General features: G+C 52.2%; 2 protein-coding genes and 1 long non-coding RNA gene across 4 annotated transcripts; 2 read left to right on the top strand and 1 right to left on the bottom strand.

The window, feature by feature from the left end:
- The first annotated feature begins 20 nt into the window (after nt 1–20).
- On the top strand, nt 21–2,204 carry LOC120660965 (28 kDa ribonucleoprotein, chloroplastic-like). Its single transcript, XM_039939626.1, has 4 exons — nt 21–627; nt 957–1,058; nt 1,162–1,434; nt 1,818–2,204. Exons 1-4 carry the CDS (start codon nt 139–141, stop codon nt 1,866–1,868), a joined length of 915 nt encoding a protein of 304 aa, XP_039795560.1. The 5' UTR covers nt 21–138; the 3' UTR covers nt 1,869–2,204.
- Nucleotides 2,205–6,741: 4,537 nt separating this feature from the next.
- Nucleotides 6,742–12,408, bottom strand: LOC120660963 (homeobox-leucine zipper protein HOX4-like). 2 transcript variants are annotated; one of them, XR_005669772.1, is made up of 4 exons: nt 12,020–12,408; nt 11,557–11,897; nt 10,959–11,441; nt 6,742–7,394 (listed from the first exon to the last, which is right to left on the bottom strand). XR_005669772.1 is itself a non-coding variant. In XM_039939625.1 (3 exons), exons 1-3 carry the CDS (start codon nt 12,072–12,074, stop codon nt 11,025–11,027), a joined length of 813 nt encoding a protein of 270 aa, XP_039795559.1. In that variant the 5' UTR covers nt 12,075–12,408; the 3' UTR covers nt 10,631–11,024. The 2 variants fall into 2 exon arrangements, 1 of the variants encoding a protein (XP_039795559.1); XM_039939625.1 differs by lacking the exon at nt 6,742–7,394 and having other exon boundaries at nt 10,631–11,441.
- A 24-nt stretch (nt 12,409–12,432) lies between these two features.
- Nucleotides 12,433–13,188, top strand: LOC120660964. Its single transcript, XR_005669773.1, has 2 exons — nt 12,433–12,568; nt 12,693–13,188. It is a non-coding gene; the product is annotated as an uncharacterized LOC120660964 (long non-coding RNA).
- Nucleotides 13,189–18,487: the final 5,299 nt, after the last annotated feature.

The following is an 18,487-nucleotide window of genomic DNA, read 5'->3' as shown; positions in this document are numbered from 1 at the left end:
CATCATCCCTTCCCACTGGGTGGCCTCGCGCCCCTCCAAATCACAACCACACCACCAGGCGCCAACCTGCCAAGCCCTGCCTGCTCCGTTGCCTGGCCATCCCCGTCCCTCTCATCCGGCCTCCGCCTTGCGGGAACCATGGCCAACTCCTGCCCCTCCACCGCCGCGCGCGCGGCGCTGCGCTTGGCCTGTCCCAAGTTCTCGGCCGACGCCGCGGGGACGCAGCTCCTGCTCCAGCTTCAGGTCCAGTACGCGTCCGTGTTCCCGCGTCCGGCGCGGGGGCACAAGCGTCTCGTGGCCGACAACCTCGCCGCGCCCCTGGTGCCCGTGGCGCGGAGGCGCGGGCTCGCGGTCACCGCGATGGTGTCGCAGGAGGAGGCTGCGGCGACGGCTGTCGAGGAGGAGGTCGCCGAGGGACAGTTGCTAGAGCAAGATGAGGTCGCGGAACAAGAGCAGCCGGAACAGGAGAAAGATGGGGCCGCCGAGGCCAGCTCGGACGACGGTGGCCCGTCGGAGGCGCCGATCACCACCACTACCAAGCTGTACTTTGGGAACCTGCCGTACAACTGCGACAGCGCGCAGCTCGCCGGCATTGTGCAGGAGTACGCCAGCCCGGAGATGGTCGAGGTACGCCTAATGTTCACTCAAATGCCGAACTGCACTCTTTGCTGTGGTACCTGCTTTTGTGAAATTTTGAAGGCCGAACAATCGTTGCCTGTGCACCAATCGGATGTCCACATATACTGCAGTAAAATGCCTTCAGGATTTTATTATCAGATTGTCTAGTAATTTTACTACGGCATTTCATTTCACGTTTTAGTATAACCCAAAGCCCTGTTATTGCTGAAGAATAGCATCATTAGAGAATTGCTCCTAGAACAAAGTGGGTACTTGCAACACATGTTTAGGCAGCTTGCCTAAGATTGGCTAGTTTGATCTCAGAACTTCCATGTTAGGTGTTGTACGATCGTACCACGGGAAGAAGCCGAGGGTTCGCCTTCGTGACAATGACCACAGTTCAAGACTGCGAGCTGGTCATCAAGAACCTCGACGGCACCGTAAGTGCAGTATTGTCAGCTGCACAATCAGTAATAGCAATTTGTGTAGTATTGTACAACACCAGTCAACTGTATTTGTGACGGTTTTTGAATTTTCGACCAGCTGTACGGTGGCCGGACGATGAAGGTGAACTTCGCTGACCGACCGAAACCAAAGCTGCCACTGTACCCGGAGACGGAGCACAAGCTCTTCGTCGGCAACCTGTCGTGGACAGTCACCTCAGAGATGCTCACGGAGGCGTTCCAGCGGTGCGGCAACGTGGTCAACGCAAGGGTGCTCTACGATGGTGAAACCGGTCGGTCAAGGGGCTATGGCTTCGTCTGCTACTCCACCAAGGAGGAGATGGACGAGGCGCTTTCCTCGCTCAACGGAATGGTATGTCATGTCTGAAAAACTGTGTGATTGTATCTCTAAAATAAATGTTGCGAATCCTGACTGCCAAATACCCAAGAAAGGAATCATCGTTTCTGATAAACGTGGTGTGCTGAAACATACATTTTTTTCTGAATTAACTGTGCGCGCTGAAATATGTTTGCTTAGTACAAATAGCTGAAGTTGGAAGAAATTATGATTACATGAATCTTTTATGGTTCATAGAATTGAAAGACGTAATTTTACCTGTTCTTTCTTTCTAGAGATAAAAAAATGCCTACATTGTTCAAATGGCACATTGATTTTTTTGATTTAGGGAAAAATCCGGTCTTGAATTCACATGAGTCAGCAGAATACATTGAGCTGAACAGTAGTGCATAATGCAGGAAATGGAAGGCAGGGAAATCAGGGTCAACTTGGCCCTTGGAAAGAAGTAGCAGAGTGGAGATAGGGAGGAAGATGCAATTGACATGTGATGCCTGCTTGCAATGCAAAGAATGAAATGCGACCAAGACGGCGACACTTGTCGGAGCGCATTGCAGGAGCAGGGGCAAGGAAAAAGAAGTGTTTCTGATCTAGCATAGCATGAAAATTTTGTTGCCATCTTGTTTATATTTAGCAAAGACGGTTCATACATTAAGAATTGTGATTCTTATGGTTTTGAGGTATTGGTTACTAGTGGCCAGTGGTCCATAGTTCCATTCTCTTGGAACTAGGATTTTTTTTAATCTGTCTAAATTGTTTGATGGCTCCTCTGATCACTGGAGCACCAATTCGGTGGATCCATGCACTGGTGCACATTTGAAGCTGTTGTTGCTGAAATACTTGATAGACTCGAGTCTGAAAGTACAGAGATGTTGGTAGCTGTACTGACAGATACATCACTCTGGAGAGATGAAGTGTCTTGCCTCCACAAATCACAAAACCGGGTGTTGACAAAACTCAAGTGTATGCACCACATGCGGATATGGGCCACCAAATTTGTTTCAGTCTACGCAAACTGTCAAGTAACTGGATTTCATTCTTGAAGTGATTTGCAATCTGTTCAGTCATAAAATTTTCAATTCGAGAAATTCAACGGCAGACGTACATAGACAGAGACACACTGAGTAAACATATAACTTGAGAGATTTTTGCTCAGGAAAGAAAAACCATAGCAAATGGATAGCCAAGGTCGCTAAACGCTTATCCTTCTGGAAGGCCAATTTTCTCAACAAAGCCGGCCGGACAGTTCTGATCAAGTCCACCCTTTCAGCCATTCCCACACACACTGCTTTGGCGGTTCGAATCTCACCTTGGGCAATCCAGTGCATTGACAAAATCCGCAAAGGCTTTCTGTGGTCGGGGGCAGCTTCCGCAAAAAATGGTCATTGTTTGTTGGCCTGGCCGCGAGTATGCCGGCCACCTGATTTGGGTGGTCTTGGCATCATTGACCTGGATCGCTTTGGTTTTGCTCTACGTCTGCGATGGCTCTGGCTCAGGAAAACTGATTCTTCCAGACCTTGGTTGCATTTGAACGATGATCGTGAGCCTCTGGTCGAAGCTATGTTCCAGGCCTCTGTGTATGTGGAATTAGGTGACGGCACCACAGCCTTGTTTTGGTCCGATCGCTGGTTGCAGGGGTCCTCGTTCCAGGATCTAGCCCCATGCCTCTGCAACGCTGTCTCTGCTCGGGTTCGTGCGCAACGCACCGTGGCTCAGGCCCTCGACAACAGGCAATGGATAAAGGATATATCCGGAGCTCTCACTGTCCAGGTTCTTGTCGAGTACTTGCAGATCTGGGACCGGTTGCAGCTCGTCCAGCTGCACGACACCCCTGATAGGGTCTGCTGGAAGTGGACGGCTGACAAGTGCTTCTCCACGGCTTCAGCATATCAGTCCTTCATTGGCCAGCTCTCCATCAAAGGCGCAAGTCTTCTGAGCAAAACACGCGCCCCACCCAAATGTAAGTTCTTCATTTGGCTCGCTCTCCATGATCGCTGCTGGACGGCACAGCGTCGCAAAAAACGTAATTTGCAAAATGATGATCTCTGTGCCCTATGTGATCAAGAGTCCGAATCTATCGGCCACCTGCTCGTGTCCTGTGTTTTTGCAAGACAAATTTGGTCTGCTCTTCTACAAAAGCTTGGCTGGGCCATTGTCGTACCCTCTACAGTGGATCTCTCTTTGGCCGATTGGTGGGTCTCAGCCCACAACCGCTTTACCAAGGCCGCCAGGAAGTGTTTCGACTCTATGGTCGTGCTAACTAGCTGGTGCTTATGGAAAGAACGCAACAGAAGGACTTTTCATCATCAAGACCGCACTGTTACTGAACTACTGGCGCTGATCTTTGACGAGGTGGCTAGTTGGTGTCTCGCCGGATACCACCACTTGTACCCGGTTGCAGATGCGTTTGGCAGGATACCTGGTCGCGAATTGGTTATTTTGTAATCGCTCCAGACTTTTTTTCCTTGTGGTTGATTCCCCTTTTCTGTAATCGGCCACTGTAAATACTTTGTCTACCCTCTTAATGAAACACATGCCCAGACACGTTTGCGAAAAAAAATGAGTGTGACATGTCCGGATCTCATAGGAGCCAGGAGCCACCACCACATCCTGCACCAGACAACCTCTCTGTGCCACTCGCCACTCCTCAGTCCCCTCGCCAGAGGGACCGGAGGTTTCTGGCACCATGGCTATCTCCACCGCTTGGATTTCCAAATTCTAGCGTTCACTCCCACAAATCTCGAAAACGACAGCTTGGGTAGAATGTTTCTGTTGCCTGAAAACCCCACCGTAGGACGCCGATGGTTGGTTATGCCAGTCTCAATGGGAGTTTTATAGAGGATTTTATAACATTAAATATCATCAATTTTGCTAACATGGTAAAGAGGGAGAATGATGAAGTTTCATGTGATGTGATGAGAGTTTCATCACCATAAAACTAATTTGACACAGTTATCTAGTTTTCAGTCTAATTGTGCCTATAAAACTACCACTGGACAACCGAAACTGCTGGTCCTATGTGGACACAGTCATACAGATGATGAAGGATCTTCATCATGAGCAGAGTGTTGGTTAATGGACAGTTGAGCCACAGCATTCCCTGTCACCTCCATCTGTTTAGCCAGCAGCTACTGATCCTTCAACATCTGCGCGACGATCTTGTTGTTAATTCCAAATTAATTACTGACCATTGTATTGAATGAAGATTTGGATAGGTTGCCGAACTGATACATGTAATCAGTAAACTAGGATTGCAGAGTCTTGATGGTTGGAAGCCAAGTCAGACAGTGCATGCCTGCATTGAACTCTGCTATCTCGACCTCTCTATCACCTCGATTCCTATACTCATCTGATAGCAACTTTTCAAAACAAAATTATTTCATCTGATACCGTTGCTGCTGCAAAGCTCGCAAAGCCATCATACATTCGTACTAGCTTGTTCCACGTACATCACATACGATACACATGCGTTTATGACCTTCTGACAGAGAAGTGTACTCATAATAAATACGCGAGTCACTTCAGCATCTCGCAGCCGCGCTTCACGCGCGTGTTTTCAAATGAATTGAGGAAGCCAAATATGATTTCCACTGACAGCTACGTGATGCTGCTGCTGCTGTTTATAAGCTATACATACTGTCCGGCTGATCAAGTCATCAGTGATTGATGGAGAGATATCGATGACGCGACCAGAATGTCTATCATCACAAAGTACACACCAACCGTCCTGAACCACCTCGAGCTCGTGGAATTAGAACTAGCCACAAGATTAGAATGTGGCTGAACATACCCGAAATTCTCCTCTACGCATGTGGCTGTAACTCACATCATGCCTTAGCTTAATGCCTCAGGTGGTCAACTGAACACTATAGCTCATGCCATCTCGTCCAGAAAACTTCCACTCAGTGTCTTGCCGACCATGCTGCCCACCAGAAGCAGAAATACCACGAATATTTGCGTTTCTTGCTATTTAGATCTCACCGCCGCAAATAATGCAAGAAAAAAATGACCGAACTCGATCGAATTTAATTTGACAGGCGAGTGATCGAGGTGCTAGAGCTAATCAACTTTAAACTGTAGTAGATAGAGAATCAAGAGCATCCACTTTATCATTTGATTGGGAAAAGTAAGTCAGCGTCAGCCTTAAGATTTCCGTGCTGCCTTTCTTGTCCCAGGCATGTGTGGAACTGACAATCAAATTTGACTAGGAATGAACTTCTTTTCACCGCATGCATGTATTTTCCTCTTGTTATTATTCAGGATATCTGATCTCATACCTAGATATCTTTCCTCACCCTTTTCCCTAACAAGGCTCGATTTGAGGAGGTAAAACGACTACGAGAAGCAACAAATGGAAGTGTGTGATGTGCCCTTTTGCACCTATAGAGGGGCTCCATCAGACCATGTCAGCATGGTTTTTTTGTTGTTGAAGAAATGCATGGTTTCCTTTCCATCAAATCCAACACCCCCCGCCCCCACGGCCCCACCCACCCGGCCACCCGCACCTCCCATAAGCGATCTCCATACTCCGCGACGAACACAATGGAAAAAAAAAGGGTTGGTCTCGGAGACACAGAATCCTTCCGGCACACCTACGTCCGAAGTGATCAAAACTACAGTAACATCTGAACAGTCCTGCAAAATACTCTGCTGCATCGGGAAGCATAAACAGTGATCAAGCAACCCATGACAAGTTGATGAATGCTCCGTACTGCCCACGCTGAACCACAGCTCGGTACTCTTGTGCTTGGAGGTTAAGGACGCCGTACGCGGCAAGTCTTATTTTACTCCGTGCTGGTAATCATTCCGACAGTCGAAGAGATCGGGGTTCAGGACTACCACTGGACGGAGCAAGTGCTGGCCTTAGGTCTTGTTTAGATGTCTTTAAAATTCCAAAACTTTACAAGATTCTCCATCCATCAGATCGAATTTTTGAACATATATATGAAATATTTAACATAGCTAAACAAAATAACTAATTATACAGTTTGTCTATAATTTGCGAGACGAATCTTTTGAGCCTAATTAATCCATGGTGGGACGATAATTATCAAATACAAACGAAAATACTATACTGATTTATATCCAAAAATTTATGCATCTAAACAAGGCTTCAGTACATATCCTAACGCCGTGCCACTGCCATCTGATCGCACATCATTACGCGCATCACCTTTCCGCCGCACTGGATGGACGAACTCTTTTTGAAAAGATGGATGGACGAACTCTGAATCTCCAACTATCCCGGATCAACTTTAAAAAAAAAATCCCGGATCATGATACGCTGCGGTGAGAACACTGTAGAGAGGAAAATCTTAATCGCAGTGGCACAAAACGGGAATTCTCTGAATACGCGGAATCAGAGTAGCAGAAAAGTACTCGGTCTCGTACAAGAACACCGATCACCATCTGACAAGATCGGGTCGCTTCTCGTCTTCTCGATCAGAGCTCCTCAGCAGGATCAAAGAGAACACACAGACACCGATCGAGATCGATCGCCATTTCCCGTGGCACCGGCACGCCGGCGATCCGCTCCACGGCGAGCGGCAAGATTCCAAATCAGATACAGAGAAATCAGGGAGCAGAGCCGGAGGCCCGGAGCCAACGCTTTCGCGCAAGACGCCACGGGCGCGCACGGCCAGGCACGTCCACGTCGCCGATCGGCGCCACTGGCAGGCCCGCCGGTCAATGGTGGCGCCAGCAATGCCTGACTTTCACGTGGCCCCGGGCCCGCCAACAGGGACCGGCGGGTTGGCCGTTTCCTCGCCCAGCTCTTCCTCTACACTCCTCTCTTCCCACTGTCGCTGTCCCCCCTCTTCGTCGATTCTGGTCGCATTTTTGCACTGGGGTCCAAAGTTAACCAAACACTACGTGCTTAGGGTTGATTCTATTCTAGGTTGGTTACTACTACTACCACCACCCTGCTAATACGCGCAGGAATTGACAAAAAAGGACTAGGTAAAATTCCATTTTACAAATGTCGGTACTCTGTAACTGGGGTACCCACTCCTACTGTGCCAAGACTCGCGTAGTTATCCGTAACTACGCCCTAAGGAGCTGAGTAGCCGGACCTCTGGTGTCCGACTCCATCTCACCAGACCAACGGTCCCGGACCCGCTTCCCGTTCAGGGACGGGTCCGGTGTCACCACGTGTCCTAGAGGTGGAAATGCTCAGTACCTGTGGCCGCGGACCCAGACCCCCGCAGGTGGGTCCGGGACCTCCACGTGCCATCCGGACTCCCGCAGATGGGTCCGGGACCTCACGTGACTATCCGGACCCCCGTGAGCTCTCGGCTCAGCTAGCTGATCGGGAGGGGTCCGGAGCCGCCGCGTGTCACGCAGACGCGGACGCGGGCGCAAGCCTTCCGCTGGAAGCTCCCTCACCCACCCGCATTAAGTGCGAGTGGTCGAGGCAGGCTCTGCTGTCTCTGGGCACGGGGCAGCTTTTGTCAGTCCACATTGTGGATCGCCAGTTACCGAGGCGGCTCGTCAGTTACCAAGACAAGCATTAAAGACTCAGCGCCGTGCGCATGGGCGACGAGTCATGATAACCAGCTACTGACTGGAGCAACAATGCACGCTGCTACAGTGGACTGAGTCAGTAGTTCGGCGCTTCATCATGACCTCGACGCGTGGCTGCAGAGGCTAGACTATACTCTGACAGGACAGCTCAAGACCATCCCTGGTCAGAAGCTACGCACGGAAGCCGACGACAAGATCTCCGGATCTGAGGCATTGAAGGCCAAATTGTAGTTTATAATACATCGCCGGGTCCATATGTCAGGGCCCCGCTCAGTGTACGTGCTCCCCTTGGACATATAAAAGGGAGAGCACACCCGCTAGAACACAGATCCTCCTCAGACTCTCTCAAGACTCAGCTAGAGAGCGCAAGCAATACAACACACAGTGGACGTAGGGTATTACGCTCCGGCGGCCCGAACCACTCTAAACCAGCTGTGTTCATCGTGTTCTTGAGTGAGATCTAACTGGGACTAGCTAACCCCCGAGTACACACCCTCTGGGCTAGGGCGGGTGACTTCCGCGCACCCGGCTGTGGTTTGCCACACCACGACATCTGGCGCGCCAGGTAGGGGGCATTTAGCTGGTCGTAGTTCATCTCTTCCTCGTCTCCATGGTTCGTGTGGACGACGTGGAGATGACAGAGGGTGGCATCATCCGCGCCACACGCCTCTCGCCTTCCTGCTCCAAGGGCAACCGTGCCTGTGGAGCAGCCACCGTCGGCGGCGGCGCGCGCTGCTCGCCGACAAGAGTCAGGGCGCCCATCAAGGGCCCCCTCACAAGCTGCGTGCGGCGGAGAGACAAATCCTAGCTCGCAGCATACCTCACTCATGTGAGGAAGCCATCTCCGGCGGAAAGCCGACTCCGGTCGCACCAAGCCCGCTCCGGCGGAAAGCCGACTCCGGTCGCACCAAGCCCGCTCCGGCGGAAAGCCGACTCCGGTCGCACCCCCGACTCTACATCTCTGTAAGTCCTACCCTTAGAGGTCCAGCAGGGAATAAAGCCTTTTCCTTTGTAACTAGGTAGTACTTCCGTGTGGTCCAGTCCGGTGAGCCTCCCCCGTGGAGGGGTCCGGACCTCTGCGAACCAGGTTCAGGGAAGCGTATTCACCCTCCGGGGAGGTCCGGAGCCGTGTAGCCGCTTAGACTGGTTCCGTACCCTAAGCCTGCATGGTCTACCTCTCTAGGGCGAGTACCGTAGTACCTAAGACTGGGGGCCCGGAGGTCCGGATAGCTCCGGCCTCATAAACCCGTGTTCTGGCTTACATCACACATCTCATGTACATCTAATTATAAAGGAAAAGTTTATTCTCAGTTCGCCTCTAAGGATGTTACATTCCAATTTCAATCTACGCATTCTGTTTGCGCTAACCCTCACGTGGCTTTCTTACTCTTGTGCGGTGATTGTGGTCCGAATTGAATTGGCTAGTTAGTGACTTAGCTCGAGACCCCTCATGGAAGAGAGGGGTTCGGACCCCTGGGAACCTGTAGGTTCAGGGAAGCGCACTCATTCTCCGGGGAGGTCCGGAGCCGTGTAGCCGCTTAGCCTGGTTCCGTATCCTAAGCCTGCACGCACCACCTCCTGTGAATGAGTGTCGTAGTACCAAGGACTAGGAACCTGGAGGTCCGGACTTTCTCTTAACCTAAAGGCCGGCCCCTTGAGCTCCGTTCACTGAACCTAGCTGTCTATCTCAAAGGATTACAGCCAACAGGATTTGGGACCCGTGGGCACGCTACTAAGCATCTACCTTGAGTCATGTGCAGGTCCAAACGTGATGATGCAGCAGGTGACCCAAAGGATGGACGACGCAGGACAAGACCCTTGCGACGCGCACCGCTGGGCGCCAGAAGCAGCCAAGTTGCTCACAGTAGTGGCCCCACCTGCGGGTTCGTTGCCTCTCCCGAGGCGGGCCCGGGGGCCTCTGTCGGTACCCTGTAACTGGGGTACCCACTCCTACTGTGCCAAGACTCGCGTAGTTATCCGTAACTACGCCCTAAGGAGCTGAGTAGCCGGACCTCTGGGGTCCGACTCCATCTCACCAGACCAACGGTCCCGGACCCGCTTCCCGTTCAGGGACGGGTCCGGTGTCACCACGTGTCCTAGAGGTGGAAATGCTCAGTACCTGTGGCCGCGGACCCAGACCCCCGCAGGTGGGTCCGGGACCTCCACGTGCCATCCGGACTCCCGCAGATGGGTCCGGGACCTCCACGTGACTATCCGGACCCCCGTGAGTTCTCGGCTCAGCTAGCTGATCGGGAGGGGTCCGGAGCCGCCGCGTGTCATGCAGACGCGGGCGCGGGCGCAAGCCTTCCGCTGGAAGCTCCCTCACCCACCCGCATTAAGTGCGAGTGGTCGAGGCAGGCTCTGCTGCCTCTAGGCACGGGGCAGCTTTTGTCAGTCCACATTGTGGATCGCCAGTTACCGAGGCGGCTCGTCAGTTACCAAGACAAGCATTAAAGACTCAGCGCCGTGCGCATGGGCGACGAGTCATGATAACCAGCTACTGACTGGAGCAACAATGCACGCTGCTACAGTGGACTGAGTCAGTAGTTCGGCACTTCATCATGACCTCGACGCGTGGCTGCAGAGGCTAGACTCTACTCTGACAGGACAGCTCAAGACCATCCCTGGTCAGAAGCTACGCACGGAAGCCGACGACAAGATCTCCGGATCTGAGGCATTGAAGGCCAAAGTGTAGTTTATAATACATCGCCGGGTCCATATGTCAGGGCCCCGCTCAGTGTACGTGCTCCTTTTGGACATATAAAAGGGAGAGCACACCCGCTAGAACACAGATCCTCCTCAGACTCTCTCAAGACTCAGCTAGAGAGCGCAAGCAATACAACACACAGTGGACGTAGGGTATTACGCTCCGGTGGCCCGAACCACTCTAAACCAGCTGTGTTCATCGTGTTCTTGAGTGAAATCTAATTGGGACTAGCTAACCCCCAAGTACACACCCTCTGGACTAGGGCGGGTGCCTTCCGCCACCCGACTGTGGTTTGCCACACCACGACAACAAAATTCGCAGAATAGCCCCCGTCTCTCGCTCCGAATCCTTTATTCCCCCACCGCTTGGCTCGGCTGGCTCACAGATCCCAAGTCCGCGCTCTCATCCACCCCAGCTCAGTTCCAGCCGTGGGCTCGGTCCACCACGCCATCGGCGGCGGCTGCTCCACGGCGAAGAACCCGCCGCACGGCTCGTCGTCGTCCAGGAACCCCGTCTCGTCCTCCTCCACCTTCAGGAAGCCCCCGTGGAAGAACGCCCCGCCGCGGCTCGTCGCGGCGGCCCCGGTGGGCGCGGGAAGGAGGGCGCCCTGCACCTCCGGCACCGGCGCCTCCGCCGCGCCCACGGCCGGGTCCGCGTCGTTCAGCACCGCGCTGGAGTCGCTCTCGGACGACCCCACGCCCGCGGCCGGCGGCCCGTCGGAGGCCGCCGGCTCCGCCTTGACCGACGTGAAGCTCGCCGCTGCCTCGTCCCCGAGCTTCGCCTTCAGCTCCTTGATCTGCGGCGATCCAAACAAGCAACCAAAGATAGGATCAACCATCGCCCACCTAAAAGAAACGAACGCCGCATGGGTCGTGCCTGCTCGTGCGCAGGAGGCAGCCAGCGATACATACCTCGGCGAGGAGGGCGTCCTTGTCGCGGCGGAGCGCGTCGTGGTCGCGCCTCAGCGCGTCGTAGGAGTGGCGCAGCGCGGCGTAGTCGCGCTCGAGCTGCTTGGTCTTCCAGCGCGCGCGGCGGTTCTGGAACCAGACGGCGACCTGGCGCGGCTGCAGGCCGAGGTCGCGCGCCAGCCGCGCCTTGCGCTCCGGCTCCAGCTTGCTCTCCACCTCGAAGCTCCGCTCCAGGGCGCGCACCTGCTCCGCGCTCAGCCGCCGCTTCTTCTCCCCGCCGCCGCCGCCGCACGCCACCATCTCCTCCTCCGCCTCCATCCCAGCTGCCGCGCCGTAACCATCATCTGGAAATCAACAACAGCACGCCTCAGATCTTCCGCACGAGTTCCACCGAAACAGAAGGGGGGGGGGGGGGGAGAAGAATTCGCGCAAGAAAAAGGAAAAACAAAAGAGGCTGGCAAGTTACCATCCGGGCTGGCCGTCGGAAGGAGGGAGGGGCTGCCGGCGCGTGGCCGCTTCATGGCGAGGCGACTGGAGTTGGATCGCTCAAGTGGAATTCAGAGGGCACCTACTCTCTTTACAGCGAGAACAAGACCAGAGACCGGGACGGTCGTTGCTGCCTCCCTGCTCGTCTCCGTCCCCTGGCGTGATCCATGCCCGGCACCCTCTACTTCCTCGTGCTCCTGCCGATACAGTTCCCTAGAACTGCGGGTTTCTCGAGTGGTTTTCTCGCGATCCAAGAAAGCGCCGGGACCGGGAGGGGAGGGGAGTGGAGTACTGGAGTGTGGAATGAGGCCTTCTTCTCTGTTTCCTTTTCGGTTTCCTTTCAGTTCCGGCAAGACTGAAGACTGAAGACTGTGTGCTCTGTACTCTGTGCGTTAATAAAGGGCGTGCGAGGGGCAAAGAGGGAGTTCGGGCTCGGAGCCTGGGTTAGGTCCGCGGCGGTGGTGCGGTTAACGGGTGACCATGGTTAACCGCGCAAGCACGCCAGGAGTTACGGAGTTTACAGGCACAGGTTTTTACTCTGAACCGGCGGTCTTTAGCTTGTCTTTTTCTTACATCTCGTGCAGCGTTGCAGCTTGTACAACCAAAGTGTGATCGTCATCGAACTGTTTTTTCTTTCTGGTGACCACCCCTAGAGCTGAAACGAGGCGGTGGTCAAGCTCAGGTCACGCCCATGAAGCCAAGTTGAAAAGATGGACGAACCAAAGCCGGGAGCAGGCAGGCACGGCAACTGGCTGGCGCCCGGGGCCGGCGTCAGCGAACCGCACCCGCCCCGCCGCAGGCCCAGCAGCGACGCAGCAGGAGCGTGGTGGAGAGCTGTGTACGTGCGCGACGCGACGCTCGTTGTGGGGGCGTGGGTGGGTGGAATCGGCGCGCGGTGCCGGTGCACCGCAGTGCAGCGAGCGCGCGGCGGCAGGTGGGGCGGGAAAGGCGGCTCGCATCCACTGGTCGGGGTGGTGTGGGGTGGGGGGCAAAAGCAGGCCGGTAGAAGCCAAATCATACGGCGGGGCAGCTTTTCTGGGAAATGGACATGGAGGAGCGCTCTGCTGTGCTGAACATGTTCCAGCAGCAGGGACCGGGAGCTAATAAATAGTTTTGCACTTCGCTCCTTGAGCCCCTCCTTCACGTTCACCTTGTCCCTGTTTGCAATTTGGCAACTCGCAATTCACTCTCGTGTCTGTCCTCGTCGTTCGATCGAGTCCTGCTCATGGTTGATGCTCAAGACGCATCGCGCACGAAGAATGCTCGCTCCTACCACGGTCAGGATAAAAATACCATCTCCCCCACGGCGTATTCTCGCAGGTCAGATGTATGGACTCGCCGAAGATTCCGCGCCCCGTTTCAGCACTACACAGCGCGATCGCCGATCGCCGGTGGAGGAAAGCGGCCGCGGCTTTCGGAACGCCCTTCCTCCTTCCTCTCCCTTTCTTTTCGCTCACCCAGCACCCAGTCGCATATTCTAAACCTCCCCAAATCGCCCGCGGATCCCTGGGCGCAGAATGCTCCCCGTTTTTAAAATCGGCGTGTGAGACCATACGATCCGTCCCGGGGAAAGCGACGCGTCGCGTCGCGAAAGCTGGGATCCTTTGGATGTTCCGCTGGCCCGCGCGTCGCCGTTCCGCGCCGGTGACGTCGGTGAATGTCTGCGTCCGGAGGGGAAACGCCGGCCACGCGTTCTGCGACGTAGGGTTCTGCGACGTGGTGGCGAGGTTCTCAGTCATGGCGTACTTGCGTTGCGCCGGCGGTAAGGGTGGTTTGTTTGTGTACACCTTTTTTTTTTCTTTTTCAGGAAGGAAACTAGTGTGCTGCGGCGGCACCGGAACTCATCTGGTAATGCCTGTTCATCTCAGCTACTGCATGGATGGACAGAAGGTGCACGGTCTATCTAGTACTGCGGGCAAAGGCAGTCTCGTTCGCGTATGGTCGGCAACTCAGCACGGCTACGCTACATGCAGCCACTGTCAGCGTAGCACAAGTCTTCCCCCTGACGGTGTCCAAAGAGCAGCAGATAGAGTAGCAGGCTATATGCTAGCGAGCTGCATGGTCACTCAAAATTTCGGCTTCAGCATGACTGGCCTTGTTTGGTTGGCGCTAAAATTGTAGCGTATTAGGAATAGTAATAATTTTGACTACTAATTACGGTGTCAAATAAAGTCAGTTTACAAAACCAACTTCAGAACCCCGTGCTAGTGACCCTGAAGAATCTAATGAGGTCTTTGACCGCGAGATTAGAGGATGGTACTGTAGCACCACTGTAACTAATCATCGATTAATTACTGTCATTAGATTCGTCGCTAAAAGTTATACTCATCCCTAAAAAGTTTTATAAATAGACTTCATTTAGTACTCCATCCATGCATACAAGATTCTCTTCTCGGGAAAGGTGCGCGCTGGTTTTGTTGCAAAACCGAACAAGGCCACTGTACGTGCGGCGCGTATACTCCTTACTCCACGTCAGGTCGTCACGTTTCGCTCCGCTGCGGTTGCTGTTCGCTTGAGAGTTGAGGAGGCATATGGGGACGCTTCCGTCGGTCTCGCGGTCACAGGCGCTCGCTCACAAGTCACAGGCTCACAGTCACAGCACCATCCGCGCCGTTTGCTTGTGCCGAAGCGGACAAAGCGATCGCGCTCGGAGGCTCGGAGGGAGCCGTGTGGTGTGGGATCCCGCCCGGAACAGGCCAGGGTGGTGTGTCGTGGTGATGTGACATCGGGACTCGTCGCCGCCGGGGGCGCTGGCCGGCCAAACAGGCGGCGCGCGCTCGACCTAGCTCACGGTCTCACAGCGCGGAGTCCCTCTCGCAGGCCTTGTGCCCCCACGGCAGCAACTTGCGCGCCCACCTCCTCGGCATTTGCTCTGCAACCGTAGCCTGACCACCGCGCGTGCACGCATGAGCCTACCACGCAGATGCGAAAGGCTGCCTCCTTTTCCCGGTTCGATCGTGTGCGGGCAGCGAGCGACGCGAACGTCCACCGTGTATCGTCGTGGCGCACGCCACGCCGGCACCACGGACGATATCTGGCTCGCCTCGGTTTCTGTCTTTGGTTCGCATAGCTCGCACGTAGCTCCAACGCGCAAGGCGTCGCCTGTTGGACTGAAAGCCACCTACGCCGCACCGTCTCGGTTTCAGCTACGCCGCTACGCGCCCTTTTGCTCGGCCGGCCGCTCCCGTCGCGGCCTCGCGCCTCGCGGGAGCTGCTTGATCTAGACTCTAGCGCCGGCGCTGCTGGCTAGCTGCGCGCCGCTGCCGTACGCGTACTGGGCCGCCTGCCGGCCGGCCTGGGCACCCCCGGGCCCGGCTAAGGGCTCCGGCTAGTGCGCTACGCAGCGCTAGCCGACGCGACGGATCGTGGTCCCATACATCTCATGGACGATGCTGCTCTCACAAAATTGGTCACATAAACATAGCTAACTATGACCTATCTACCATAAAAAATAAAATAATTTCTAGAATATTCTCACAAAACAATTAACACCTCATCCACTCATCACAAAAGATAAACAATATTTTTATATTTTTACACTTAATTTTAGTTTGCGTGCTCAGTTCTAAAATTACATTTATTTTGAAATAGAAGGAGTATGATGTTTCCACGGCCCTGCAGTGGTTGATTGTCCTAGCAACCCCGTTCAGGCGCCCCTCCTGGGTTCGTCACCAGCGAACTCGTTTTCTTGCCAAAAAACCACCACTTCTCTCAAACCAGCGGCAAGCAGGAGCGATTGGCCGGGAGTCAGAGGTCCTACACGGCCGTTTAGGCCATTTACACGCCAAGTAAAGCCGTCAAAAACCATTTTGACTATTTAAAAGGCTATGTATACTGATTTTTTGCTCAACAATGGGTGACCGACCGTTCACCATTTAATGTTTAAGCTAACAATGTTGATAAGTAGGCAAGTTGACAACGAACTCATACAAAGCGAAAATATCATATTTCACTACGTGCCATAAGACATACTCTATAATACCAAGAGACGAATGGGTAGACAGGATAAGCGAGTTTTCATCAAAGTTATAGTAGATGATAGGTGAGACCTGATTGATGTGTAATATGGGTCTTTCATATTAAATCTTTGTACAAAGATTTTATTTGAACAAATACCTTTAATCAAAATTATCATATAGATATATAGACTTTACTGATCATGTACAATTAAGCACTTGTTGAAGATTTTTTAGCCCGGGGAACGAAACCGAGCCGACCTCATCAACCCTTAACGGCCCAGCCCACAAGAAACATAAACCCGTTTGGCCCTCTCGGACTCCCGTGACAGCCTGACCCCACCTCCACCGCTCCACAGATCCAATCGTCAGCCGTCTTGTCTCGCTCGAGACCACGCCGCCTCGCTCGCTCAACCATGGCACGGGACGGGAGGGCCACCGGCGGCAAGCCGGCAAGGGTCAGGCGGCCATGGCAGGGTGCGCCGGCTACCAGAGACCAGAACCAGACGACCAAAGCGCAGGCGGCATCAGAGGGATCAGCGGCGCAACGCCCCATCTAGCAGGCCGCATTCACGATTTCAAGCAAGGGCCAAGCCGGCAAACATCAAGCTTAGTGATAATGGCCGCATTCACGATTTCAGGCGTTGCAATTCATGATAATTGCTTGGTGATGACACAGATCCACTTCAGTCAATAGGATCATGAGATTAGAAATAGAATATCTGAGATAAAATTCAGAAATTAAATGCTCTTCATGGTAACTGTTGAAAGAGGCAAGACAATCTCCTAGAATGTTCTACACTACGCAAGAGTAAAATATTTACCATGGAGTAGTGTAGATTTAGTAATAAAATAAATTAGATAATGCTATAATATCTAGGAAAATTTTAAAATGGGGATACTTGTCACAACCTCATGGTTCCCTTGCACAATAAATAGAGCCCCCTCTGTTTTCATGCCATTCGTTCCATGAGCATGATACATGAGTGGTGCTAGGAAGTAGTGCTAAGTTAGGCACAAAAAGAGGGTGCTAGGTTAGGCAAAAAAAGGTGTATTGTGTACTCTTGTGTGTTGTAATAAAACAAGTGTTTTGTAAGTGTTAATCTCCTAGTTTCTAAGTACTAAGTGTATAAGTTGAGATATATCGTAGGTTGGCTCTGCCACTCGGGATCACAAAGGGTCCGAGCTTCATCGTAGGAAGGCCTCTGTTTTCCGGAAGCCAGCTTGATCTGTTGGTACGCTCTGCCACCTAGAAGCGAGAAAGAGGTTTTGCTGTTGAAATGACCATATACATTAAGTATCTACAACAAGGTTATTAAAACGATAAAACGACGAAACGAATAGAGGGTAGATTTTAACGAAACGATGGACGTTTTATCGTTTAAACGGACGTTTTAACGTTTAAACGTCGATTTCACAAGAACGTTTTCTCGTGAAAAGGCTAGCCGACTAGAGTGTGGATTGGTGTGTTTTACGTAGAAGTCCCAACTTAGAGGGTATTAGGGCCACTTCGGTTCCCAATAATTAGCATTGTTGCACTATATCTCTAGAGATCCCCTCCTCATTGTGGGGCGAGTTCACAAGCATGGCTGCCAGCTTCTTTCCGAACTCATTAATAAGATTTTGTGTGAATTCTTTTTCAAGGCTTTTGCCATTCCAGTGCTCCATGTACTTTAGCATGAATAGGCCTGATGAGTTCGGTCTTCCTGTTGCCATTCCAGGTGCTTAGTTTGAAATCTATCCACCATGATTATTCCTTTTGTAGTATGGATCGATGTGATCAAAATAGCACTCCAATCCTTGAACCTTTTAAATATATAAAATTTAATGTTAGTCGCTTGAGCATCCATTACTAAATATAATTAGTGGATCGATTGTTACATTGAGGGGTTTGTAGGAATTTAGGACCTGCATACACAATAATTTTGGACGGACTACAAATAGGAACCAGTGGTCTTGCACACGCATTGGAATGAAAATCTACAAATAATTTAATAAACATTCATTAGAGGAACATATATTCATTAAATTAAATAAGGATACTTATTGAATCAAAATCAGTGGTACCATGTGGTGTTTGACATATTTTACATATATCTGATTTCACTCTCTGTTTAAACTGGAAAGCTGCAGCCATCTTTGTGTTCTCTAAGAACACTCTACCAAACCTCCTTTCATCATTTGAGATTTTCACTCGCATATAATGTATCCTAGCATCCACAATCTGAAACACTGACTCAGAAAGTGCAAAAAAAAGGGAATCAATTAACATATTAAAAAATGACGAACCTTATCATCCAAGCATTTGTAAAAAGAGTCGTAACCGTAATCTCTAGTTAACGTTTCCATATTCTTCTAAGATAGAATAATATCCTTTATTTTGACAAGGATTCGATCTTCCGATCAAGAATTGATCAATGCAACTTGGTCATCTTCCGCCATGAAACAGTTGAACTCTACATCTAGAAGTACTCATCATCAATATAGTGCAA

Source organism: Panicum virgatum, chromosome 2N (genome assembly GCF_016808335.1).
Source record: "Panicum virgatum strain AP13 chromosome 2N, P.virgatum_v5, whole genome shotgun sequence".
Lineage (NCBI taxonomy): Eukaryota > Viridiplantae > Streptophyta > Magnoliopsida > Poales > Poaceae > Panicum > Panicum virgatum.
The sequence above is the reverse complement of the archived record's forward strand: the minus strand, read 5'-3'. Positions and strand labels throughout refer to the sequence as shown.

Coding starts and splice junctions, on each gene's coding strand:
- LOC120660963 (XM_039939625.1), bottom strand. CDS start 12,074: ATGAAGCGGCCACGCGCCGGCAGCCCCTCCCTCCTTCCGACGGCCAGC. Junction 11,898..12,019: donor TCCGACGGCCAGCCCGGATG/GTAACTTGCCAG, acceptor GTTGATTTCCAG/ATGATGGTTACGGCGCGGCA. Junction 11,442..11,556: donor AGGACGCCCTCCTCGCCGAG/GTATGTATCGCT, acceptor GGATCGCCGCAG/ATCAAGGAGCTGAAGGCGAA.
- LOC120660965 (XM_039939626.1), top strand. CDS start 139: ATGGCCAACTCCTGCCCCTCCACCGCCGCGCGCGCGGCGCTGCGCTTG. Junction 628..956: donor CCAGCCCGGAGATGGTCGAG/GTACGCCTAATG, acceptor CTTCCATGTTAG/GTGTTGTACGATCGTACCAC. Junction 1,059..1,161: donor TCAAGAACCTCGACGGCACC/GTAAGTGCAGTA, acceptor ATTTTCGACCAG/CTGTACGGTGGCCGGACGAT.